The following is a 25945-nucleotide window of genomic DNA, read 5'->3' on the forward strand; positions in this document are numbered from 1 at the left end:
GATTTGCGAAACTGTGTTTGTGAAGAAAAAGACAAACACTTTCAATTAATCACCAGCCAAATTAAGGACAGATGTTGAATCCAGGCCATGATCTGTAATTTTGCATGATCTCTGACTGTTCAAAAGGAACAAGTTTCAATTCAGCTGGATCATTTTGAAATACTGATGTTCGAGTTCCTTACCCATTATACTACACTGCCGCCCGTTATCTTTGGTAGCACTGATGCGTTCTGCGATTGGCCATAGATTACGTAGATAAAGATATTGCGGCAGCATATTTTTGTAGTACATTTACAGAACCGTGAAAACTCCAGGCATGGATTCCTTGCTCACCTGCTTCCTACACAGGACACACCCAACACAAATGCGATGCTGGATTAACAGGTTGGTTCAGTGTGGATTGTATGGGGGGAAACAGGTGCTGAGATTCAATAAGAATTTGTCCTTGACATGACAATTTTTTACTTGTTCACAAACATAATCTGGCAAGTCAGGCAATCACTAAAACTGACAGGCCAAACTGAGTTTGAGCAGAAAAAGTACAATGTTTGTGTTTACTTGTAAATCTAAACTAAGGACACGCATTGATTAAACACAGGCTGGAACCTTGTTCTGTCGTTCAAATGAGGATTTAACCCCAGAGTTACTCAGAAGTACTGGCTCAAATGTCCCATTACCATTAATGGCAAGTGATTTTATTACACGATTCACTTCTGTAAATTTACTGTTGGAAAGTAGTTTTAAACTAATAATATAATTCACACACATTTAGTGTTATCAGTCCAGCAGGAATCTCACACTTCACTTTTTATGTAAAAACAAATAGACCAATGACAGAAATAATCAACCCAAGTAAAGAACAGCGCTACACAGAGGCTTTTGCACACACATTTATTACATCGGCACAGGGGGCTCAGTGTATATTCAGACAGTGCACTGCAGAATAACCTAACCAGAGAGACGCTCAGCCAGAACACTGGAGATAAAGTCAAGCCAACAGTGGAAGAGCTGGGGGGTCCACAACTTACACACACACACTCACACACTCTCACAATACACACTCACACACACTGGCACACACAACACACACTCACACACACTCTCACAATCACACACTCAAACACACTCTCATACACACCCACACATACACACTCACACACACTCTCACAATCACACACACTGGCACACTCTCACAACACACACACACACTCTCACAATCACACACTCAAACACGCTCACATACACTCTCATACACACCCACACACACACACACTCACAATCACACTCACACACACTCTCACAATCACACACTCAAACACGCCGGTCTTGCAACAAGTCATCAGAAATCAGCTAACAGGTAGAAACAACTGGCCGTGCACAAGATGGAAAAAAAACAACTTGCAACTGCAGTCTGAACGGAAGTCACACTTGTGGGGTAACATACTGACCCTAAACAACAGCAGCCAGGGTGTGTATTTCAGAAAAGACTTGCTCTTGCTCTCTTGTTCTCTCTCTCACTCACTCACTCACTCACTCACTCCTCCTCCTCCCCTCATCACTCACTCACTCATCACTCCTCCCACTCACTCACCCTCACTCCTCACCCCTCCTCACCCCACACACACACACAGGAGGGTGCTGACTACGCTGCCAATTCTTTTTGGGAAACAGGGCATGACACAGTGCCACAGATACAGCAATGTTACACGTGTAAACTACCAGCAGGGGGCGCTGGGGTGGAGGAGGGAGGGTATTTAATGTCCACCGCTCTCAGTGAGGTCCTGACTTGCTCAACTTGCCCATGGATCTGCATTGTATAAAGTTCCCCTAACTCAGGAATGTAGAATAAATTAAAATCAGCGGTTTTAAAACACTAAAGTACAGCATTACAGGTGCAGACGTGGGATTGAGAAGCATGGTGCAGGCTTGCTGTGGTGTCATTCAGGTATTCTAAACTGTCACATTCAGCTCAGAACTGCACAGAACCTCCTTCTGCGGTCCCATGGCAACAGCGGTTGCCATGAGACTGCAGAAAAGATCTGCAAGGATGAGGCCTGGTTTCCAAACGAGCCGAAGGACAGTCTGCATTAGCCGGAGTTGTTTATGGTCCATGTGAATAAGTCATCGCTTTTACAGACATTACATTACATTTCCGAAACAGATACAATAATGTCTGTGAGAAATAGGCCTTGATTTAAAAAATATGGAATTTACACCTAATACATCAGTGGAATGTTCTAGATTTGTCTTTTGGCTATGGTCAATCAACTGGTCCATAATCTATTTTTGGTCTATCAGTATAATCTCAGTCATAAATAATCTGCTGTATTATAATATTCACAGCCAGTGTAAAGTACAATTAGTCTACATGCAGGTGTGTTACAATAACTATGAAGGGAGGTGGGCTTAATTCCATTTGAAGCTAGTCAATTCAGGAAATAAACTGAAATTCAATTTCTTTCTTGAAAAATCCTCACAGAACATTAAGGGGAACATTATTTGCAATTAATTTTCCTGAACTGACTGAAATTGAAATGGACGTTAATCCCCAAAACCTGGCACACCAGGTGCATGAATGTCAAAGGTGTGGCCCTCCGAGAGCTTTAGATCATTGCCCCTCCCACTCTCCGCCCAGCCGTAGCATTCTGGCTCCACCCACACAGGCCCCTCCTACTTCTTGGCCTTGCCCTGGGCAGCCACGGCCTCCATGGCCTTGCGAACGGTCTCCTCGTCGCCCAGGAACTGCATGGGCTTCACCGGCTTCAGGTTCTTGTCCAGCTCATACAGGATGGGGATCCCTGTGGGCAGGTTCAGCTCCATGATGGCCTCCTCTGACATGCCTGCGAGACAAGAGTACAGCTAGCACGTTAGCCGCGACCCCAGGAGGAACACAGTCAGTGTGTTAGCCATGTTAGCCATGACCCTAGAAGGGACACAGCTAGCACGTTAGCCGAACCCAGGAGGAACACAGTCAGTGTGTTAGCCATGTTAGCCATGACCCTAGAAGGGACACAGCTAGCACGTTAGCCGTGACCCCAGGAGGAACACATTAGCTATGACCCCAGGAGGAACACAGTTAGTGCTTTAGCCCCACCCCCAACCCGGAAGAGAATCTGTTAAGAGGAATGCTATTGGCTAGTACGTGCGGGGGTGGAGTTGAGGATGAGGTGGGTAATCGATTGGTCTGTAAGTGTGGGGGTAGAGCCGAGGGTGAGGTAATAAACATTATTGATCTGTAAGTGTGGGGGTGGAAGTGAGGCTGACGAGAGTAATGTTATTGGTCTGTAAGTGTGGGGGCGGAGCTGAGGGTGAGTAATGTTATTGGTCTGTAAGTGTGGGGGCGGAGCTGAGGTGAGTAATGTTATTGGTCTGTAAGTGTGGGGGCGGAGCTGAGGTGACTAATGTTATTGGTCTGTAAGTGTGGGGGCGGAGCTGAGGTGAGTAATGTTATTGGTCTGTAAGTGTGGGGGCGGAGCTGAGGGTGAGTGACGGCGTCGCTCGTACCCTCCAGGTGCTTGACGATGCCCCGGAGACTGTTGCCGTGGGCGGCGATCAGCACCCTCTTGCCCTCCTTAATCTGCGGGACGATCTCCTCGTTCCAGAAGGGCAGGGCGCGGGCAATCGTGTCCTTCAAGCTCTCGCACGAGGGCAGCTGGTCCTCCGTCAGGTCCCCATAGCGACGGTCCTGCCACAACAGAAAAAAAGACAGATTTTACACAAACGCAAGCACCTGGGCTGTGTTCAAAATCATGTTTTAAAGTGTTATGAACTTAAACAAGTCCTTGTATATGCACTACATGTAGCAGGGAACACAGCTTAATTTGTTCCTGAGAGTAATTATTCTTTGACACCCCATACAAGTCATTGATCAGGTACAGGCCAGCACATACAGTACATGTATTTGTATTCAGTAAAATCAGCACATGCATTCAGTAAAATAAATGCAGTAAAATGTATTTTTTGTTACAATTATACATCCCAAATAAATTAATAAATCTATGATCTACATTGAAAATGGTGGAGGTGCTGATAACGCAGAGTCATAAACCACAGAAAAAGTGGCTAGAAAACCCCATCACACATGAAATGCATACAGGAAATAAGTGCATGTGAAACTCTGTTTCTGTCAGTGATGCAAGGGAAGCTGAACAGATGCAGCAATCAATTCCATTTAAGGTGTGGAGTGAATGGCGTAACATGGGCTGGATTGCTCAAACCCGAAATCTACAGCACAGTGCTTTCCAGGACTGCATTACTGCAAGGTCACCTGTGTGTACCTGTTATACTGCAGACCACATTACTCCAAGGACACCTGTGTGTACCTGTAATACTGAGGTCCGCATTACTGAAAGGACACTCATGTTTATCAGCAGTTTTCATCAGTTACTGCCACAGCCTTGGGCGCCTTGAAAAATCAATAATCTTTTGGCCTGTCCTTTGAAATTTGCACCACTGGCCTTTTCTGCAACACATTAACTCACCAGAGGCCAGGGCTAAATTAGCAGGAACAGTGTGACTGACTGAGGTTCAGTGGGGATAGTGTAGGGATCTTTCCTGGCTACCAGGTCTGTTCCAGGGACCAATGCTAACCTGGCGGAAAAGGGGTACGGTGAAAATTTACCTCACGCGTCATGAGAAACAGAGGCTGACATCTCCTCACAGTGAGTGTCTCATTGTGCAGCGCACAAGTTTTGGATTCGCAGTGAATGTCGCATGCCTAACATGGATTAGCAGGGGCAAACATGACATTCTGCCTGATTGGCGAAAGCTTGTCAAAGCTTGGTTCCACTGGCACTCATTTTGGTGGTGGTGGTGGGGGGGTCACTAGTTGTCATGGGGATTAACTCAACACTACTGTAACCAGTGGCTGGGGGGGGTGGGGTGGGGATGGTTAAGCAGGTAGGGGGTTCTGTCTTAACTGTTTTTAGGCTCATGTTTTACACGTTTTTTTTCCATTGTTCTATGTTGAGACTTAAAACACCGGTTTTTACACCGACTTTCCCACCAAGGAACAAACAAAGATCGATTCGATCGATCAATCAATCGATCGATCGATCGATCACATGACTGCGCGGCCGGGCCAGCCGTAACGCACGGCGACACACGCGCTGGCGTCGGGCGCGGGCCGCAGCGCCCTCACCTTGCTGATGGCGGTGTAGAAGTCGTGGTCGGCGTCCATGGAGGGCGGCGGGACGTCGTAGGAGCGGCGCCAGACCTTGACCTGCGCCTCGCCGTGCTTGGCGGCGGTCTCGGCCTTGTTCAGGCCCGTCAGGCCGCCGTAGTGCCGCTCGTTCAGCCGCCAGGTGCGCACCACGGGCAGCCACATCTGGTCGATGCCGTCCAGCACGATCCACAGCGTGCGGATCGCCCTCTTCAGCACCGACGTGTAGCAGACGTCGAACTCGTAGCCCGCCTCTGCGAAAGGGTCATGAGACGGCCGATCACATTCAGAGCATTTTTTTAAATTAATTGTTTTTACCTCTGCTTTTGTTTACCTCTATGCACTGGTTATAGTACAATGTTCAAAATGGCACAAACTCATTTTATAGAATGTAATTATGAGACATCAGGCACTAAACTACTGATTTAGAACCATAGCAGGCCTACCCATACACACACACACACACACACACAGGACTATGTTAATTTAAAACTACGTTCAGCAGAGAAATTCAAATAAGAGTGGCACGGTCACTTGACCGGTCATGCTGGTGCTTTCCAAGGTGTGTTAGTGCTGTTCAGAATATTGTGCTGTATGAGCATTCATATCCAAAAAACGTGCTTACAATTCAGCAGGACAGCAGGGTAGGTTTCTACGGGCTCTAACATTCTCTGATTCTCACAGCAACAAAAATAAAACAATAATGTGAGAAGTCTATTGGCCTACTTTACAGTAAGTAATGACTATGATCACCACTATACACCTAAACATGGATAAAAGGTTTTCAAAGAGAGTCAACTTCCTTCACTTTGATTTTTTCCCCCAGTGAAGTATGCATCATATATACCCCAAAATGCGAATTTATATAATTTTCCAACTGCGCAGCTCTGTATCACCTTGACATATATCCTACATATAATCTGAGTTATTATATGCAACGCAGACAGGACATGCGCCTTCACGATATACGAAGAATCCAGACAGCACGCCACGTAATGCGGCACGTTCAAAGCTGCACGTTCGCACTCGCTGGAAAATTACCCCATCTTCCGGCCGGAGCAACGCCGCTTTAACCAATACATGTAAATGTACCAAATACGGACAGAATAGCACGAAAGTAGAGGAAATTGGCGGAGTTACACCGTAGGGACCCTGATGCTAGAGAGGGGAGGTTCTGTCAAAGCAGACGAAAGCAGGTCTGCAAAGGCTCGCCTCCGTGCAACCTTTATCCTTCGTGACAGTAATCACCCCGCAACCTAGCCACTCACTCCCCACTGCATGTGTAACGTTTTCCGTGGAGGGAACACCAAGTATTTGACATCAGACCCATTTTCACTTAAATATTACGTCAACATGGCGCCTGTGCCGGTATAATCGATGAAATCAGTTCAAGGTCCTTATTTCCCATAGATTTGTCTGCTCGTTTTAATTAAGAGCAAGCAACACCCCCACGCCACTAAGATACCCCACACTAATATGCTGCAACAGTTAGCCGGTAATGTTCTGTAAACAAGCAACAACCAATACAACAACCTGCCTTTCGCCTGAACACCTGTCACACAATGACTGATGAATGTAAATACACCAGAATAGCTAACACGGACAGTAGCCTACCTTGCAGGGCCTGTCCACCTCTCCTCGCCTCGCGTTCCCCAGTCTCGCTCAAATCGGCGTCAAACCAGCCGCAGAATCGGTTTTCCTGATTCCAGCAGCTTTCTCCGTGACGGATCAGCACCAGTTTATACGCGGCCATTCTGCAAAGTTTAACCTCGTTTGGTAACGGTTAAAAAAAGGACTGAATTGCGGACAGCTTCAACAGACAGTGTGCAAAATCCGTGCAAAAACTGTGCAAACCCGCTGGCCGATGATAAAGAAGACCGACTGCACGTACATAAATCTGATACCGTGTGATTGGACGAAGACTGTTCTGAACTTGACACGAATTGCGTATCAGTACTTCCTACAAACGTTTCACCCAATGGAAAAGCAGCTAGCGTGCCGTAGCGAGAACACCTCTTTCCGCACGTCAGCACCATGTCACTATGTTGCGCCGTGCAAAGAAATGTGACCTTCACTTAACGTAAAAACTAGTGTTGACGGAGACCTATAAATCAACCGAAAAGTGCATAATCCGTTTCATAGTCCATCTGAAATAATCGTTTTTAATTTATGATATCTAAATTACTCTGTGTACCCCGCTTCCCCACTTGTGCTCTGAAAATGTTTTTTCCTTTTTTTCTATTTTGTACGGTCAGGCCTGTATTACTTGAGAACCTATGATTTACAGAACAGCATAGATATTTTCTGATTTCTATTTTAAATATATTATTGCCCGGAAATAACAATAATAGGCTCTTGTATAAGTAAGAAAAAAAAAAATATATATTTACTTGATATTATATTTTATTTACAGGAAGAGACAATAATAAATCCTTCTAAGAAATTCTTCAAACATAAATAGTGCAGACACGATGTTTGAGACATGTAGATGAGCCTGCCAATAAACATATTTTGTAGAATGAGATTCCTCTTCCCACCTGACTGGATGTTGGAGTCATGGAAGAGACACAATAATTTCCTTGTGATACACAGAGAACATTTTTTAAAAACGCATCCACAAGTTAAAATAACGTGATGATGTTTTTTCCATTGTTACCAAAATCCAAACTGTTGTGAAAGAAACATTTATGAAGACCTATAAATGGCCAAAGCAAGAGCTGCTGTGTTGCCATGCAAGTTTTGATTTTACTGTTGAGATGCAGTAAGCGAAGCCAAGACTTGGGAAGCATGCAATGAAAAATAATAATAATGAGTGTTTTTTTTTTCTTTACACATTTTTACATCAGCAGCAAATCACAATATTAAGAACTGTGAATGTAAAAATATTAGCATTCATATATATACGGTATAAATTGTCAATTGGTCAATCAATTTTCAACATGAAAATTCCTGCATCAAAAGATAATGGAATTATTTAATCAGGCCACGGATTACTTGCTTGAGAACAAAGCATGACAGGACACTTCCGCAAACCCAACATTCTGAGCGTTTAGCAAACTGTGAGGCAACTAGGCAACTAGGTTTCCTCCTATAATAATGAGGCCAGGTTTGTAGCCAATGGCAACGGACATTGCGCTTCGGATGGGCGGGACTTTAAAACGATTGGTACCCAGTAGTGAATGATTTTGTTTGGTGGGAGGGCTATTTTCCGGAAGCTGACAGTCAGCTGATCTGTTTGTTGAAGCCCTCCACACAGGCAAGCATTGGGTACTTTACACCTTGTTCTGTGGATTGTTTACGCTGTTTTAGCAAACGTATTTGTACTATTTCTCCGGAATGGACGAAACTAGCCCCCTAGTTTCCCCTCTCCAGGACTCCTCCGACCTTAGCTACTGCGCTACCGACCCCACAAGTCCGCGGGGCGGTTTTGAAGGGACGCCGGGCACAGTGGTCCGGGTCCCGGCTGGCAGCCCCGGACGCAGCCGAGAGCGACAGCCGCTGCTCGACCGGGACCGAGGAAACTCTCCGCGCGACCACGACAGGAACGACTTCCCCGAGGATCCAGAGTTCAGGGAGATCATCCGAAAAGCAGAGCGAGCCATTGAGGAGGGGATTTTCCCTGAAAGAATTTACCAAGGTTCCAGTGGCAGCTATTTCGTCAAAGATTCGCAGATGGTGAGAGTTTTTGATATTGTTGCATTGATTAGCCTACTTCTAAGAAGGCCAATTGACATGTTGGGATTAACATAGTATTGGGATTACGATGTGTCATAGTTTCCGGGCCTTCTTTTGGATAAGGGTTCTTTTGAAAACGGTTTGATTACCTAGCAGTGGCAGAACGACTTGAAACATCAACCGAACTACCATGATGCAGCAACCTTCAGGCCCGGATTTGATGTTAGTTGATATTCCCTTGATTTCATGTGATGACATTGTGGTTCCTCCACGAATGTCTCAATCTAAGAAAAATATATCTATTTAAACGACGTAGCCTAATGTGTTTAATGTAAGACATCTGCAGCCGATTTAAGGAGGAAATAAATCAGAATGGTAGACAGCATCAGAACAGAACTTTGAAAAAACGCTTTCGCTTTTAACATACCATTGTGTCACTCACTGTAAGATATTGGAATTCACACTGTAACCGTGTAATTTTATAATGTGACAGCGCTTAGTCGGTTTGTTATGCAACTGACAGTCCTGGCCACACCTGTTTTCAACTTTAATCACACTCGTTTAAAAGCGTTTTTCACAGTGAAAACCACCAAAATAGAATGAGGTCTGTAGCCCTAGTCATCGCCTTGGATGTAAGTAACATCGATGTAAACAAATAGGCTGCAATTCTTGGAACGGTTAAGTGCCCAATACGTTCAGACCGTGCAAAACCTTTTAGCACACGCAAAACTAATGACACAACCAATGATGGGTGCAAAACAAATAGCACGACCAATCATTGGTCTTGTCGGTTTGCCTGTATTTAAAGGTCTTGCACATGCTAAAGGTCTTATTAAATCGGGCCCTGAATGTAATCTTATGTCGGCCTACATACGTGCAATTCTATTGTAAGATGCTCCTTGACAGATTACAATCAAGCCTTGATGATGTTTAAGTACGATCCTCTGATTGGGTTATGTAAATGAAGCACACCAGCCCTTACTGATGAGGTGCAATCTGGCTTCTCTGTGCCAAACACAGGTACAGCACTCCCTTACCTGTTACTGAACTCTGATCACTGCGACTCCACCTAAAGCCTGACCTGGAGGAGTGTGGCCTGAAGGGTGGCCAGGACACTAAGCACTCTCTGTGACTCCGCCCCCTGTGGCTGAGTGGCAGCTCCGCCCACTGTGGATGTTAGTGGGACTGTGGCAGAATCTCCCTGGGCCCCTCACTAGAATGTGTCCCAGGTCTGAAACTCGGTGGATGGCTGGCTTTATGCACCTTTTTTTTATCCGGCCAGTTATAATAAAGCTGCATTCTTCCATGCGGATTCACTCCAGTATCAGACCGCAGTAAAACGTTATCGAACCGAGGCCGTGTGCAGTCTACCTCTTTATCAATGTAAATGTCAAACAAATGACTGGGACTGAGTGAATAATTAAGGGCAGGAGTTGGTGTGAAATCCAGAAACGGATCAGCCATGGCTGTGTTTCTGCTGCCGTAGACATAGCTGAGGCCATGTGGATCTGTGAGGATTCGGTTATGTGCACTGGCAGCATTGCTCACATGCCTGTGAGATCTGCCACATACCTGCTGCACTTCCTTTCGTGGCTGCGACGCCCATAGCTGCACCTTTTCAGTCAGGCACATGGCAGGGGCTCCTTTTAAAATGGCTGCCGTGTGTCCGTGGTACAAGCACCTAGTCCAGAGGTGGCAAAGCCAGATCCTGCAGAACCGCAGGGTCCGCTGGGTTTTGTTGTTACTTGGCCTCTTGCTTGATTAATTAATCACCTCACTTGGTCTCTTGGGTCTAAAGTCGTTGTTGTATTTGAGGTGAAAACAAAAACCGTCAGGCTCTGCGGCTTTTCCAGGACCTGGGTCGTTTTTGCACAGATCTCCCGATGCTGCTGCCACACCTGTGTTACATCATGTCCCCGTATGTAGATGTAGTAAAAAGATTACTGGAGTGTTTCTGCGTTGTTTATTTACGCTCTTTTAAGGCCGAGGGGGTGAAAAATGTTACCTCCTTAGCGGTCATTACGAGGTAGAAAGGGACCGTGGGGGCGGTTTACAGTGCGGCCCTGTGTTCGATTGGGCTCATGGAGCTTCAGAGCCGGTCATGTGAGGGAACTTATGCTAATCTCATTGATGTAATGGGTCTCAGACCGTTCCAATTCCACGCAGTTAGCCCTCCGCAGAATGCCCCCCTTGAGCCACAATGGCTGCTCTCTTTGATGAGCCGTAATGGCTCCCCCCCCCCCGGGTCGCTGGTCAACTGGCAGGATGAACTGCAGAGTGTGGCGAGGGCCTTCGCCAGACGTCAGCGGTGCTCCTGACGGTGGAGACTTCCTGTCCCCTCTTCTCCCGCCTTCTGCGCTGTTCTGGAATTATGAAATAGAAAGTGAAAATTAACGCTGTGCTTTAAAGTGATATAAAATGTCTGATTTGATCAAAAGACGGCTTCCTGGGTGATAAAGCTAGTTTGGCGAGAGTTTTTCCCTCTACCTACACTGTAGATTCCCAGGGACGGTATTGATAGTGGCTGATCTTGTTTTCTTCCGTGTGGAAGTCAAATCAGCTCAAATTCCCTTGATGAGAATCGCCCAGATCTCCAGCGTAACTCTCTGTAATTTTGCTGGTTTTTTTTTTTTTTTTGTTGCGCTTCCTGCAGAAGGTCATCGGGGTGTTCAAGCCCAAGAACGAGGAGCCGTACGGTCAGCTCAACCCCAAGTGGACCAAGTGGCTGCAGAAGCTGTGCTGCCCCTGCTTCTTCGGGCGGGACTGCCTGGTGCTGAACCAGGGCTACCTGTCCGAGGCTGGGGCCAGCCTGGTGGACCAGAAGCTGGAGCTCAACATCGTACCCAGAACCAAGGTAAGGCCCGGGGCCCAGTGCTGCTCACTGTGTGCATTGCGGTGTCATTACTTACTCACTGACTGACTCACTCATTCACTCACTGACTCACTCACTCAGTGGCGAATATGAGTAAGTGCATGTTTACTGTGATCAGATATAATAAATATTATAAATAAATATTTAATCAGAGCAAATCTTATAAAATTAAAAGAAATAAAGTAATCTGAAGAGTATCCTACTCTCTCCCTCTCTCTCCTGCTCACTGTCTGTTGCTCTCTCCCTCTCTTTCTCTCCCACTCAATTCAATTCAATTTGCTTTATCCCACTCACTGTCTCTCTCTCCCGATCACTGTCTGTCACTCTCACTTTCTCTCCCATTCACTGTCTCTCTCTCTGTCTCTCTCTCTCTCTCCTGCTCACTGTCTGTTGCTCTCTCCCTCTCTTTCTCTCCCACTCAATTAAATTCAATTCAACTTGCTTTATCCCACTCACTTTCTCTCTCTCCCTCTCTTTCTCTCCCACTCACTGTCTCTTTCTCTCTCTCTGTCTCTCTCTCTCAGGTTGTGTATCTGTCCAGTGAAACGTTTAACTACAGCGCCATCGACCGGGTGAAGTCTCGGGGCAAGAGGCTGGCCCTGGAGAAGGTGCCCAAAGTGGGCCAGTGTTTCCACCGGATAGGGCTTCCGCCCAAAGTAGGTCCCCCTGACGTGCCCCTCACCAAACACCCCCCCCCCCCCACAGTAAACAGGGTGGAGAAAGGCAAGCAGGAGAAAGGGGGTTAAGAGGGTAAAGGAGCTGTCTCACTGTTATAGCCACCTGTCCTGTCAAGTGGAGTTTTTCCCCAAAATTCACAAGCGACTCGCTCTGCTTTAGAGAGAGAGCACTGACACTAATTCAGTGCTTTTGTTGGGTTCAGCAATGATTACCTTGAGGGGAGATGGATTTTCATGATCAAAAATGTAATCATTATACATATGTTCAAAAACAAGATGAAGGGAAAATTGTGGATAATTTGCACCAGCAAATTCATTATTTTAATAAAAAAGTTGAAACATTTATCTCAGTGTAGTGAGTCTAATTATCAACAGCAATAAGCAATATTAAACATATCACCACTGTCCTTAAAGTATGGATCTACACAGTTTTTTTTTAAAGAAATATGAGAATCTGGTGTTTTAATGGATTGTTCAGTAAAAGAGGTAGTTCATCTGGCTGTTTGTCCCTGTTGGCCTAGGTGGGGTCGTTCCAGCTGTTTGTGGAAGGGTACAAGGACGCGGACTTCTGGCTGCGCAGATTTGAGGCGGAGCCCCTGCCCGAAAACACCAACAGGCAGCTGCAGCTGCAGTTCGAGAGACTCGTGGTGCTGGATTACATCATCAGAAACACAGGTGAGCTCGTGGGCGCCCTCCGGTGGCACGGAGAACAAACTGTGCTTCGAAGGAGAATTTGAGCTACGTTTAAAAATGTTTTGATTTTAAGAAAGTCTTTCTTGTCCTGCAGATCGAGGGAATGACAACTGGTTGTTAAAATACGACCTTCCAATGGATGCTGGGGAGGCCAGGGTGAGTTGATGTTGACAGCTGGCACTAGGGCTGAAAAAGCTTGAGATCCTTTTTGGGGTCAACCACATTTGAGTGTGGTTAGCATTGGATCAGAACTGGCCTTGGAGCAGGATTTACACCAAATACAACCGCATGTAAAATGTAAAACCGCAGTCCTCCATGATCCAGTCTCAGGACGGACAGTAACTCTGTGTAACTCCTGCATCTCCTCTTCCTTTGGCAGGACACGGACTGGGTGATGGTGAAGGAGCCCATTATCAAGCTAGCGGCCATAGATAACGGTTTAGCGTTCCCCCTGAAGCACCCGGACTCCTGGAGAGCTTGTGAGTACACTTCCATTCGGTGAATTTTCAAAATTCCCAAAGTTGCCAAGTCAGAATAGGGGCGGGTAGAAGTATTCACAGCCACGGGACGATGCCTGATTGGTTGTCTCTTGTTCTCACCCACAGATCCGTTCTATTGGGCCTGGCTGGCTCAGGCCAAAGTGCCCTTCTCTCAGGAAATCAAGGACCTCGTCTTGCCCAAATTCTCGGACCCCAACTTCATCAAGGACCTGGAGGAAGACCTCTACGAGCTGTTCAAGGTGATTACGTAGTTAAGGAAAGGGACCAGGTTTTATTTTTTTTTAAAGATCCTGCAGGTAGGGGCAGGATTGTGAGGTTTCATGAACACAAAAAGGGTTGTATGCTAGGAGTGACACAGATTTAAACCAAAACACTGTCTTGTGCTGTAAGACGGCAAAATCTTTTGGCTCAAGCAAGTCAGTGATTGATGTTTCGTTGTAGCCCCACCCATTATGGGGTTTGCGAAGCCTCACTGTTTCATCACTGGTACCTGAAATAGTAAAATACATTGAAGTGAAGCTCAGGGAGAGTTAGCTTAGCTTGTGTGATGAAAGCAGTGATGAAGGTAAATGATAATAGCGATAAAATGGCTTTCCAAGTTCTCAGAGTTACTCAGCTGTCAGTTTGTTTTTACCTCATATCCAAATGGGTGTGCAGGTCCAAGATCAGGCTAATCAGGATTGGGATAATAATTATTATTGCTATTTAATAATTAACTAATAATTTACATGTACATGTATGTGTATGCATTTGTGTTCCCCTTTCAGAAAGATCCTGGTTTTGACAGAGGCCAGTTCCACAGACAGATCTCTGTGATGAGAGGGCAGGTGAGCAGGGAAGCGTGTGTGTGTGTGTGTGTGTGTGTGTGTGCACGTGTGTGTGTGTGCTGTGGTGCCTCAGCTGTGTTCCTGTGTGTGTGTGCGTGTGTGTGCTGTGGTGCCTCAGCTGTGTTCCTGTCTGACGCTGAGGCTGATTGTTGATTGTGCCTCAGCGGTGTTCCTGTCTGACGCCGAGGCTGATTGTGCCTCAGCTGTGTTCCTGTTCCTGACGCTAAGGCTGATTGTTGATTGTGCCCCAGCCGTGTTCCTGTCTGACGCTGAGGCTGATGTGCGGCCGTTTCAGATCCTGAACCTGAGCCAGGCGCTGAAGGAGGGGAATTCTCCGCTGCAGCTGGTGCAGATGCCGCCGGTGACCGTGGAGTCGGCGAGGGCCCCCCAGCGCGCCAACAGCGAGTCGTACACGCAGAGCTTCCAGAGCCGACGCCCCTTCTTCTCCTGGTGGTAGAGCCGCGTGGCGCGGCGAGGGGTCGGGTACGAGCGTACCGCAGACTGGAACGCACTCAAACGGGGAGTTTTCGGGCGCCGGGATGGTGAAAACGTGCGGCGGCGTTGGATGAAGAGAGGGGCGGCGTGGAGCGCAGGGCCGACCCTCCCTCGATTTTTTTTTGGTGCCTTCTGCTTTCTGAAGGGCTAGGGGGCGGGCAGAGTACCCAAGTACGGCTTCTGATTGGCTGCCCATCTCACACTCCCAGTCACTGCCCCTCCCCCTTTCCCCACAATACACACACTTCTTGTCATTTTTCCCTGTGATTGACAGGGCCTGTTTACATTCCTGGTGGCGTTCCCCCCCCCCCCGTTACCATGCAAACGAATGTTTATGGAATGGACTGTACCAATGTAGCCGGGAATGGGCAGGGGGGTCTGTCTCCCCCCACACATACTCTGAGAGGAGAAGTTAAGATTGGGACCAGCGATTTGGGGAGTTCCTGTTCACACGGGAGAGATGGAAGCCACACACCCATTTAAATGCAGAAGGTGTTGGGTCAGAGCTGTACGTCTGAGAAAACTGAAAATCCACCCTGTGAGAAATGAACTAGTGCGGGATTAGAGTATGGGTTTATTCAGCTCTGTTTTAAACGTGTATGTGTGTTGACGCGAGTGTGCCTGTGTGTGTGTGAGCACGTGTCTGTGTGTGTATATATGCCTGCATGTGTATGTATACATGTGTATATATATATATATATATATATGTATATGTATATATTCATAGATGTATAAAATACATGTACATACATAGACACAGATGCAGGCATATATATATTCACATGCACACTCACAAGCATGTGCACATAATATATGAATATGTATATAAACATGTATGTATATATATATATAATAATGTAATGAATATAATAATATTGTGCGCACACATTCACATGCACACGTATAAATTGTAATATAGCGTAACAGATTTATTTGAAGCAAAAGCCATTCTGAGAGAACTGAACAGGAGTGGAGACCATAGAATGTTGCAGGTAAAGGTGAGTCACTCGGTACTTTTGATTTTGAAATAAAAGTAAGGTTTTGACAGTGAAGAGTCTGAAGACCAGGCTCCTGTCCATATAAGCATCGGCATGTCCAAAAAATTTAAATGGGAAAGGCAAGGTTCTGTGGGCTGCCCTGAGGAGGTGAAATCCCAGGAGTGCTTTTATAAACCTGCCTTTTGCTCTGTCCGCTCGCTCTGTCCAACCTGAGCCTTCCTGGGGTTTCCTTTTAAAGTTTCGTTTCTGTCGCTTTCCTGAACTTCAGGCTCCGGTAACGAGAGGAACGTTCATCGTTAGGTTTACCTCGGTTTCAGACTGTTGCCCTCGATGCAATTTGAGGGTGTTGTATTTGGGGTGCTGCTGAGTGGGTGGCTCTTTTTCTGCATGCCTTTGCAGTTCCGGTCTCATCCTCAAGGGGGCTCCTCTACTGGTGTCTCTCTTTCAGCGCAGTAAGGGCGGTAACCATCTCCCATTCAGGGTGTTCTCAATCACCCTAATCAAGGTCTGAACGGAAGAGCATGATTGGTTCAGTAGCCGCATTGTGTGTTTTATGCTAGGCTAAAAGCAGGGCCTGCCCCCGTGCCCACTGTAACTAAAACTGTGCACCCCTGGCCTGTGAAGAAAAGCACTTCTGTAAAATAAACTGGTGGTTTACGTTTTGTAAACAGGCACATAATTAGCCATGCAGATTATCATGTTGCAGCTGTTCAAACTGCAAAGTGTTTGTAATTTAATTCAGCGGTCTCTTATCCACAGTGACCGACAGTTTCATCTTGGGAGATGGTGCTGGCGCGGGACAATTTTAAACAAGAGAGTGCGTACAAAGTTGTGTGTGGATGGGTTTTAATGTCTTGAACAGATTCAAAGTGCACCCTTCCCATCTCATTTGCAGCTCATTCTATTGAATGATTTGACAGTCTTTAAGGCTAGGGGGCGCTGACGAGTTCACACTTTATCCTTGAGTATCTTTGCAAACTGTCTGCAGTCAGCGGGCATGTGCTGGACCTTACCTGGACAGCCAAGAGAACTGTGGCTGAATTTGTGCTTGGTCAAGAAGCCTGGACTAGTCCATGGGGGAAGTGGGGAGGGTGTCTGAAAAGAGGGCATTTCTCACTGTCTCCCCTGTTTCTTCAGTTTTTTTTTTTCATGAAATGGATTTTCTTTCTTATTAGTATGTACTGCTGTAACTACCAAACTGACCTAAAATGTATTGTTCTGACAATGCACTGTATAATTTGTATGTAATGTATTTTAAAAAAGGAAATACAACTACATATTTACTGTACTACACTATTAAAATGTCTCCTCATTTTTTATATTTAATATGATTTTTTATGGACTATTTACATCATAAATTGCCATTCATTGGAAGAATCAAAGACACAAATAGAATATTGTATAGAACAAGAGACATTTGTGTTTATTTAATATGACTCACAATTCCAGGGCTATGTAGAATTAGCCCCTTCTTGGCCAGTTTGTTCTCAGACAGTCCGTTGCCTGGTAGCGCTTGCTGTTGGTGAGCGTAGCGTTCTAATTATTTTGAACTTTGAAATTCGCCAGGAAGGAGGCCTTTGACGGCAGTTATAATTTCCGTCTTTTACGGTAGAATCTTTCCGAACCTCGCTGATTATATTTTGTGGTCGAGAATGCTTCAGCTAGTTGTCGAACGATCCTCAGCCGCGGCGGGACAAGTGACACATCGATTCCACTTAGTTTGCATTTAAAGTCTCTGCGCGGAAACCCAGAAACTGCACATTTATAATGCCCGTGACGCAGAGAGCTGTCTGTGTCCTGCTGGTTCGTTGGTAACCCCGAGGCGTTCCGAAGCTGAATAGAATGTAAGCGGGCTGCCAGATGTTCTAGGCTGAAGTTTCTTGGCTTTCCACAAGAGGGTGCTGTGGATTGGGAAATACGGAGAAGGGTGCGTAACAGGCACACTTCCTGATCCTGCTGTGAGGAGAACAACAGCAGGACTTTATTGGGACTATCTGTGCCGTACTTCAGTTCTGGGACATCATGCTGATATTACACTACCTTGGAAAGATGGAAGTCCAGCGATGCGTTTTATACAGGGCACAGAAATTACAATTTATATTATTAATTCTTTAAAATTATTATAAATAAATTCCAAAACACAATTACTGCTTGTTTTTTTAGAATGAGCAAAACCATTAACTTCATAGCTTCATATTTTCTTTGTTACAAATGTAATTTGTTTTTATACTTTTTAACCAGTTTAATGCCAATGCAAATATTGTTTTATCTGTCTTTCAAATTTATAACATTTAAGACATTGTGTCTTTTTTCTCAGCCTTTGCTAAATTTTCTGAATCTGTCCTCTGAAATGGGGAGAGGAGAGGCATTATTAACCAAGTGACATCATTGCTGGGGTGGGACATTACATTATTATATTCTATGAGACTACTTACATTAGAAATTAAATGACCAATACATTACTGTTAAAGTGAGGACCCACATGTTAAATTATATTCTGGGTGGAGTTCTTTAAAGTCATTCCCATATGGAAGAAATGACAAAGCCACTTGGCGTGATGAAATGCAATCCATGTTGTTTACCTGTGTTTACTGTGATCCCAGGCTGTTCCCTTGGCAGAATTTCAGTTTTTTTCCTTTTCTTTCCATAACACAGAATATTAACACAAGCGATCCTGTGATTCTGAAGCAATCCGCATGACCAGTTTCATGTCCTTGACAATGTGTTCTAAAAACTCGGCAGCTTACAGGATGGGGTTCTCCTGTATCCTCTGAATTGCTGTGACACAAACCAGCATACACAGTGGACCTCCAGAACCAACCTCGGGGCACTGTATCATGAAGCAGGATTGCTAAATCACTGAGTAAAAAACCCAGAACCCTCCCAAATCTGGAGCATGGACTGAAGTAGAGAGAGAGCTGTTCCGGGTTGTATTTGGTGCAGTTACAGTTACCCAGCTAACTCAGTAACCCTGCTTTGTGATACAGGCCCCAGATCTACAGGAGAACCAAATGAGAAAAGTTAACCTTTGATAAGTGCTTTGTTGACCCGTTAGCCCTCAAGTGGTATAACTGCAGCAATGCTGTCCAACTGCAAAATCTACTGAGAATCTCACTTTAATTGCTACTAAATTGCTATTACAAGAAAGTTCATTAATATTTCTAGATACATAAATTGAGAATTGTAGGCCGTTGTGCACTGATGAAACTTTTTCAGAGAAATAAGTCCAGTAGATGAAAACTAAAACAGGCCATAGTTTTTGTCCTGTGTCAGTTGGTGTATAGTCCAGGCTCCTTCGATTAAAGTACACAGTGTGTCCTTTAGCAGTGGGATACCGAAGTAATGCTTTTGAAATTTCATCTGCTCAGTTTCAAAATGTCCTGCCATAAATGTATTGAAAGGATTGTGAGCCTGTCAATGACAAGCTTTTCAAAGTATGAATCACCCCTCAAGCAGTCTGATTCAGTTTACGAGTATGGTCACAAGTTCACACAGTGCAGTTAGGCCATCGAGAAACAGTCAGCTCTATTGAAACCAAAAGAACCTCCTTGAATATCCAGGAGAAATCCCAGGCGAGAGAGCGGCCTGGAATTCACTTTGGATTTTTGCAGGACGTTCATGTCATCCCTCTTTCCTATGAACACCTGTCACTGGCACATTTCTTTGAAGCCGTAAAGAGCATTGCTCTTTTTCCTCTTCAAATCTAGTTGAATGTTCGGCTTGCCAAACTGTCAGTGAAAACACGCCGGGCCCCGTGCCAAACCTTAACCGAGGGACAATATGCACGTAGCGCATTCTGCAAATATCTGTTAATTCCAATGATGACTCCCGGAAGACGCCAGCTGTGTATCTACTATGTATGTACGGTCAAGGACAAAAGCCTTGGCCATCTCAGCTTTAGACATAACAAGCTGATAAGAGCTGGACCATCCTCTCTGGAACACTCTAGATTCCAGTTTTCCCTGCTGTGTCCAAACTCATTGGAAACATAACTCTTGAAGAAAGAGAATCACTGTTCCAGAAGAATTCTTCTTTTTTTTGCGTAGGCTGTGAAACCCTTGCGGATTTTTGAAAGAGAAGAGGATTGTATTTGGTGAGAGAGGCTCTAGAGTTCAGAGGGACTGTATTTTGGTGAGAGAAGCTCTAGGGTTCGGGGGACTGTATTTTGGTGAGAGAAGCTCTTGGTTTCAGAGAGGGACTGTATTTTGGTGAGAGAAGCTCTTGGTTTCAGAGAGGGACTGTATTTTGGTGAGAGAAGCTCTTGGTTTCAGAGAGGGACTGTATTTTGGTGAGAGAAGCTCTAGGGTTCAGGGGGACTGTATTTGGCGAGAGAAGCTCTGGGGTTCAGAGGGGGACTGTATTTTGGTGAGAGAAGCTCTTGGTTTCAGAGAGGGACTGTATTTTGGTGAGAGAAGCTCTTGGTTTCAGACAGGACATTATTTGGAGAGAGAACTCTTGGTTCAGAGAGGACTTATTTTGGCTGAGAAGCCTGGGTTAAGAGGAGGACTGTATTTTGGTGAGAGAGCTCTGGGGTTCAGAGGGACTGTATTTTGGTGAGAGAAGCTCTGGGGTTCAGAGAGGGACTGTATTTTGGTGAGAGAAGCTCTTGGGTTCAGAGAGGGACTGTATTTTGGTGAGAGAAGCTCTGGAGTTCAGAGGGGGACTGTATTTGGCGAGAGAAGCTCTGGAGTTCAGAGGGGGACTGTATTTTGGTGAGAGAAGCTCTGGAGTTCAGAGGGGGACTGTATTTTGGTGAGAGGAGCTCTGGGGTTCAGAGAGGGACTGTATTTTGGTGAGAGAAGCTCTTGGGTTCAGAGAGGGACTGTATTTTGGTGAGAGAAGCTCTGGAGTTCAGAGGGGGACTGTATTTGGCGAGAGAAGCTGTGTGATATTCAGCGATGTGCTGTGATGACGCTGAAAGTTCGCTCGAGGCCGCGTGACGGGAAAGCGCGGGACGTCCGTAAGGCCGCTCGAGTCTCAGAGGGCCGCCATTCCAAAACATCGAGGGTCACACCGAGATGTTTGGGAGGCACCAGACGCGTCACAAAACCGCCATTTTCACACCCTGCTGCTTCCCTGCGGTCACAGGCTGAGGAACATTCCCAGAGTTCACTCTGTCCGCCAGCTTCGCCAACGTAACACACAGGGACTGTTTGTTTATTTTTTTCTCTTAAGAAGGACACTTTGGAAAATGAAGTCAATATACACCCATTTTAGTTTCAATCATTTATTGGAATTACTCTAATATTATTATTTAAGAGGCTCTAGTTTTCTATAAACAATTCTATAAGTTAAAACCAACGGTCAAACAAATGATTTCATAAGAACACTTTTTTTTTCTACAGTACATCAGCTCGTCTACATCTGTCATCTGATAGCAAAAAGGTTTTTGTACCCAGTTCAACATAAACTACTTCTAGAATTGTTAATAAATGAATCTGTCACTTAGTGAGGAAAAGCAAAAGAAAATTTTCCACTGTCCCGTCTGTCACCGTCAGTCCAGGTGGAGGTGGAGCCCTAGATGTCATAGACACACCAGATACTCAACTCTGTACTCTTAACATGGAATCTTCAGTCTCCTTTCTGTTCAACTGATTCCCAACACATTAAAATTGGTTTTAAAAATATATCAAGGAGTGTGATGAAGAACAAGAACAACACAGTGGACGATAGACTATTGGAAGCACCGTAAACACCTGGAACCGACCACAGCCTCCCGTTGCTAAGTGAGTGGGAGTACTGAAGGGATGTAGGAACAGTCTGGTTAGTTTGTAGAATCTGCTAGGCCAGGGGGTGCACTGTCCCGTCAGTGTAAGATTCGGTGGAGGTAGCGTTCCGAGTTCCTCTCCCCTCCCTGTTTCCGTGGCCCAGCCCCGCCCCACAGACGCCCCTTGGGCGTGGCCTGGGGCCGCTCTGAGCTGGCGGGGTGGTCCGCGGTTGCCGTTTCCCCCTGGCTCTCCGCTGCCCCCTGCAGGTCTGTTCTGTCCTCTGTTTCCCTCTCCACAATGCTGTCTTCATTTGGGCTGCTCAACACACCCTCATTTATCCTAAAAACATGGAAATGAAAAAAAAAAAAAGATTTAACCCTGCATTCCTCATGAATCTGCATGGCAAAAATAATGCACAATAGGACTGCAGGTTCAAATCCTGCCTGAGACTCCTGCTACACTGTCCAGAAAGATACTTCACCTGCTGTGTGTCAGTATACACCTGTAAAAGTTAATATGTTGCTCCTGTGGTACTCCACAGTATTACAGTCACACGGCATTACAGTAAAGTTTGATCAAAGTGGGGGGAGGGACCTGCTGGGGGGTCCATTTTCAAATAGAGTACAATCGCTACTAAACCACTGCAGGGAAGTGATAAACTGGGGTGCACTGGCATATCCTGGGCTTTTCCTGTTGTTGTGACGCTGAAGGAGGTGGGGCCTGTCTAAACTGAGGAGTTATTTAAAAAAAAACTGCTAACAATGACTTAATTTCCCATCAGCCATTTCCCAAATTCATATATCTAACCCATCAGCCCCCATCACCAAATTCTGATATGTCTTGCCAGGCTGGACTTCTGCCCCTTCTCCCTTACCCTATTGGTGGGATAGTGAAGGGGGCGGTGTCTCTCACCTGAGATGTCCGAACTCAGTGAGCCAAGCGGGTCCAGGGGCCTCCCCGGCGACCTCAGCTCGCAGCCTGCTCCGCCTCCTCTGCGTCCGCAGGCCAATCAGGGCCTGCGCCAGCTTGGCCGCGTCGCCCTGCCCCCACACCAGCTCCGCCCGCCGCTCGGCATGCTGGTCCCCCGCCGTGCGGAACAGCCCCCGCAGCTGCTGCAGGCTCACGCCCCGGAAGATGTGGGAGGAGCCGGATTTCCGGCCGCGGCGTTCCGCCAGGGGCCATGGCTGGGACGGACCCGCCGTGGTGGACGCCGGGGGTGTGGCTGGAGCCTCCATCTTGCCCAGGGGGGGTGTCTTCAGCACCTTCCCCACGGGACCCACCCCTGGGGCCTGTAAGTGTAAGCTTGCACAGTCACTATACCTACACGGTACCTATCATGGGTCTAAGCACTGTCACTGAACTCAGGTCAATGACTGACACAGTAGCCCAGTCACTGAACATTATTGGTCTAAGCACTGTCACTGAACTCAGGTCAATGATTGACACTGTATCCAATCACTGAACATTATTGGTCTAAGCACTGTCACTGAACTCAGGTCAATGTTTGAAACTGTATCCAATCACTGAACATTATTGGTCTAAGCACTGTCACTGAACTCAGGTCAATGTTTGAAACTGTATCCAATCACTGAACATTATTGGTCTGAGCACAGTCACTGAACTCAGGTCAAAGGTAACTGTGGTTCTCTGTCCTCCTGCTGTCCCCAGATTAGAGGTGATCACAGGACCACCGCATTCAAAGCCAGGCCGCTGCTCGGTCTTCTGCGCGGGCTCCATTAGGAGAGACGGCCACAGGAACCAATGAACACGAGGTGCCGGCTTCTGACATGACTATTTAAGACTAAATACAGGAAAGAGGAAGTGAAACTGGGATTCAAACCCCATCGCTGTCCAGATGCTTGTGAACAAGGGTCCGTCTGCTTTTTCCCCCACACACACAAGAGAACACACACAGTCAGGTCTTAATAAACATAAAATGGCCGAAAAACTGTACACTGCTCTTTAATCCTTATTCAAATAATGGCGCAGTGTTCCAATGAAGGAAAACATAACATTGGCACCGAGGGTGTGGTATGGTTGAAATTTCCTTGTGGTTGATACTGCCTTGCTTCTCTCTACTAAAGTTTTTCCACCTGCTCTCTGTGGTTAATTCTCACTATAAGGCAATATGTTTTATGCCTGGCTGGCCTCACCTCTCAGCTTTTTAAGACTTTCTTTCTCAGTGGACATTCAGAGGGTTTTAACACACTTCCCTTTATACAATTGAGCCCTTTGACAACGTACCCTAATATTCCAGACAATTTACACGATTTCAAATGTCACCATGGCCCTAAAAGATCTATCCTTAATTTCTCAGATAAAGCAGAAGTTCATCAAAAAAGTAGTGTTAAGATTACCTGAACACATTTATCCTGGAAACACTTTGACGCACTTCTGTTCATTCTTCTGAATACACACTGTTGGAAAACTAGAAGTACTACACCAAGAAAACTGCACATTTTGTAATGAAGCAAACGCTATGTGAATAAATAACAACTGGCACGATCAATACCACAGTAATACGATGTCTGTCCGGACAAAGCAGTAACTTAAACATTGCGAGCATGGTTTCTGTATCTATTTGGGGATACCCGTATTGCAAAAGCAGTCGGTATAAATGCTAGACAAGATGCGCGTTTCGCTTGTTGCGTTCAGTTGAAGGCTATCCACTGACAATGACTCACAGAAGATGTCTAATTAGCGATACTGATGAGTCACATCGGTGGCTAAGATGAACAGTCAAAAAACAACGCGGTGTTCATTCAAATATCAAGTTCAGACACATCCTTTAGTTATGGAAAATAACTCCCATAAATAGCATACATTTTCTTACCCTCTGCGAACACGGTCGACGCTCTCTCGGTATTTCAAATGGTGCATCACAACATGATTAGTTGCCGTTTTCACTATGTATCAGGTACACCAGAGCCCTGAGAGACTTTATGCCAACCTCTTTCAAACGGCCGAAGAACGTGATTCTTGCAGCGGCGATGCAATCTTGCCGCATGTCAGTGGCCATTCAGAGGTCGTGTCTAGAGAGTTGTCTCCGCTCCTAAGGCGGGGCGCCGCCTTTTCTGGCCAATAAGGCCATTCGGAGGCGTGGTTAGTTGACCGCGCCTTCCCGGCCACATATTTTGTCAAGACGTAATCCATTGACGTCAATGCCCGGGCCCTATGCGGACTGTGATGGATTTGTTAAATGAGCGAGAGAAACGGGGTTTAGCTGACTCTGTTCGTCCATACGTGATGATTTGCATAACACAGCATTACATCAGCAAGTGTCACGTCAGAGGACACACGGTACCGCAGCATGTGCCTGTTCACTCATTACTGTTGGGTTCAGACTCAGGTTGCTGAAAATGAACTGAACTTCATCTCATACTTGAGTTAGAATAAACCTTTTATCTTAGAGTGGTGCCGTCAGTGCAGCTACACGGCACTACTTTTGGAGTACACCGCTTTGAATGTTTGTACAAACTGCAATGATTGAAGCCCTGTGAGAAGATGCTGAAATATTTAAGTGATACGGCACATTAATAGTTCTGAAGTATAACCAGAACCGGTTCTAACTGGATCAAGGACATTTTCCAGAATAAGGGTCCTCAGAGTTTGGTGGTTGGGCAGTTGCTGGGCATCAGAGCTTTGCTCCAACCTTAATTTCAGTTCTCCAAGTGTAACAAGCCATCGCTCAGCGGTCAGAGAATTGCAGTTGCGACAAGAAAATGTTATGCTACGAAGAATTAAAGGCTCACTACTGTACTGCATGCACAAACAGTAATCCAAATTATACATGCAGAAAATGTGCTCTCCAATGGGAGTGTCAACTTTCTCTTATTTTAGTAGATATTTTGCAAAAAAAACTTTATATCTCATGCAAGTTTCAGCAGGCATATGCACAGAGAGATACCAGCACATGCTGAAACACCATACGCACCCCCTGCCCTGATACCCGCCCCCCCCCTCCACAATGCTGCCAGGCCTAGCTGTTGAACATAAGCCATCTGTGGAAAGGGAAGAGTTCAAAGAAAAACACCCCAGGCAGTGTGCCAAAACGTGCATTCTGCTCAGATACACTCCAGGACCAAATTATTAAAGCGCTGAAAACTGAAAAGATGTTTTCAATAACACTAATTGGCCGAGAGAAGAGATTCACTGGAATGAAAACCAGGACGCATAACGAAGTCCCAACAGAGGTCTCTCTCTCTCTTTTTGAGAAGCCCTGCTCCAGATTGCTCTGAAGGAGGTCCATGAACATCTGGAGCTACGGTCTCGTTAAAGTGACCAAACTGGGTATAAAACACAACCTCACGCTGCCTGTGGATGTGAATTCTGCCATGGA

General features: G+C 45.9%; 3 protein-coding genes across 29 annotated transcripts; 1 reads left to right on the plus strand and 2 right to left on the minus strand.

Moving 5' to 3' along the window:
* Positions 1-877: 877 nt before the first annotated feature.
* On the minus strand, positions 878-7087 carry pgam1a (phosphoglycerate mutase 1a). Of its 23 annotated transcripts, none has more exons than XM_064317495.1 (6): positions 6776-7087; positions 5141-5415; positions 3505-3685; positions 1620-2840; positions 1198-1540; positions 878-1023 (listed from the first exon to the last, which is right to left on the minus strand). In XM_064317495.1, the coding sequence occupies exons 1-4, from the start codon at positions 6912-6914 to the stop codon at positions 2671-2673; spliced, it is 765 nt and encodes a 254-aa protein (XP_064173565.1). In that variant the 5' UTR covers positions 6915-7087; the 3' UTR covers positions 878-1023; positions 1198-1540; positions 1620-2670. The 23 variants fall into 23 exon arrangements, with proteins under 23 accessions (XP_064173565.1, XP_064173563.1, XP_064173564.1 ...); XM_064317493.1 differs by having other exon boundaries at positions 878-1127; XM_064317494.1 differs by having other exon boundaries at positions 1159-1540.
* Positions 7088-8363: 1276 nt separating this feature from the next.
* LOC135244796 (phosphatidylinositol 4-kinase type 2-alpha) lies at positions 8364-17200 on the plus strand. Its single transcript, XM_064317364.1, has 9 exons — positions 8364-8836; positions 11490-11690; positions 12233-12364; positions 12907-13060; positions 13173-13234; positions 13458-13557; positions 13684-13817; positions 14346-14405; positions 14701-17200. Exons 1-9 carry the CDS (start codon positions 8498-8500, stop codon positions 14860-14862), a joined length of 1344 nt encoding a protein of 447 aa, XP_064173434.1. The 5' UTR covers positions 8364-8497; the 3' UTR covers positions 14863-17200.
* Positions 17201-21109: 3909 nt separating this feature from the next.
* Positions 21110-24665, minus strand: LOC135244916 (arginine vasopressin-induced protein 1-like). Of its 5 annotated transcripts, XM_064317590.1 has the most exons (4): positions 24440-24665; positions 23964-24023; positions 22519-22895; positions 21110-21945 (listed from the first exon to the last, which is right to left on the minus strand). In XM_064317590.1, exons 2-4 carry the CDS (start codon positions 24006-24008, stop codon positions 21705-21707), a joined length of 663 nt encoding a protein of 220 aa, XP_064173660.1. In that variant the 5' UTR covers positions 24009-24023; positions 24440-24665; the 3' UTR covers positions 21110-21704. The 5 variants fall into 5 exon arrangements, with proteins under 5 accessions (XP_064173660.1, XP_064173664.1, XP_064173663.1 ...); XM_064317594.1 differs by lacking the exon at positions 23964-24023 and having other exon boundaries at positions 22519-22868; positions 24440-24663; XM_064317593.1 differs by lacking the exon at positions 23964-24023 and having other exon boundaries at positions 24430-24662.
* Between the last annotated feature and the right edge of the window lie 1280 nt (positions 24666-25945).

Source organism: Anguilla rostrata, chromosome 18, assembly GCF_018555375.3.
Source record: "Anguilla rostrata isolate EN2019 chromosome 18, ASM1855537v3, whole genome shotgun sequence".
In the NCBI taxonomy this organism is placed as follows: Eukaryota; Metazoa; Chordata; class Actinopteri; order Anguilliformes; family Anguillidae; genus Anguilla; species Anguilla rostrata.

Excerpts from the sequence above, each read along its gene's own strand:
- pgam1a (XM_064317489.1), bottom strand. The coding sequence starts at position 6,914 with ATGGCCGCGTATAAACTGGTGCTGATCCGTCACGGAGAAAGCTGCTGG. Across the intron at positions 5,416-6,775 it reads AGGTGGACAGGCCCTGCAAG|AGGCGGGCTACGAGTTCGAC; the intron begins GTAGGCTACTGT and ends ACCCTTTCGCAG. Across the intron at positions 3,686-5,140 it reads TCTACACCGCCATCAGCAAG|GACCGTCGCTATGGGGACCT; the intron begins GTGAGGGCGCTG and ends CTGTTGTGGCAG.
- LOC135244796 (XM_064317364.1), top strand. The coding sequence starts at position 8,498 with ATGGACGAAACTAGCCCCCTAGTTTCCCCTCTCCAGGACTCCTCCGAC. Across the intron at positions 8,837-11,489 it reads TCGTCAAAGATTCGCAGATG|AAGGTCATCGGGGTGTTCAA; the intron begins GTGAGAGTTTTT and ends CGCTTCCTGCAG. Across the intron at positions 13,558-13,683 it reads CCCGGACTCCTGGAGAGCTT|ATCCGTTCTATTGGGCCTGG; the intron begins GTGAGTACACTT and ends TCTCACCCACAG.
- LOC135244916 (XM_064317589.1), bottom strand. The coding sequence starts at position 24,065 with ATGTGCAGTTTTCTTGGTGTAGTACTTCTAGTTTTCCAACAGTGTGTA. Across the intron at positions 22,896-23,963 it reads TCCAGGATAAATGTGTTCAG|GCCCCAGGGGTGGGTCCCGT; the intron begins GTAATCTTAACA and ends TTACACTTACAG. Across the intron at positions 21,946-22,518 it reads ACTGAGTTCGGACATCTCAG|GATAAATGAGGGTGTGTTGA; the intron begins GTGAGAGACACC and ends CCATGTTTTTAG.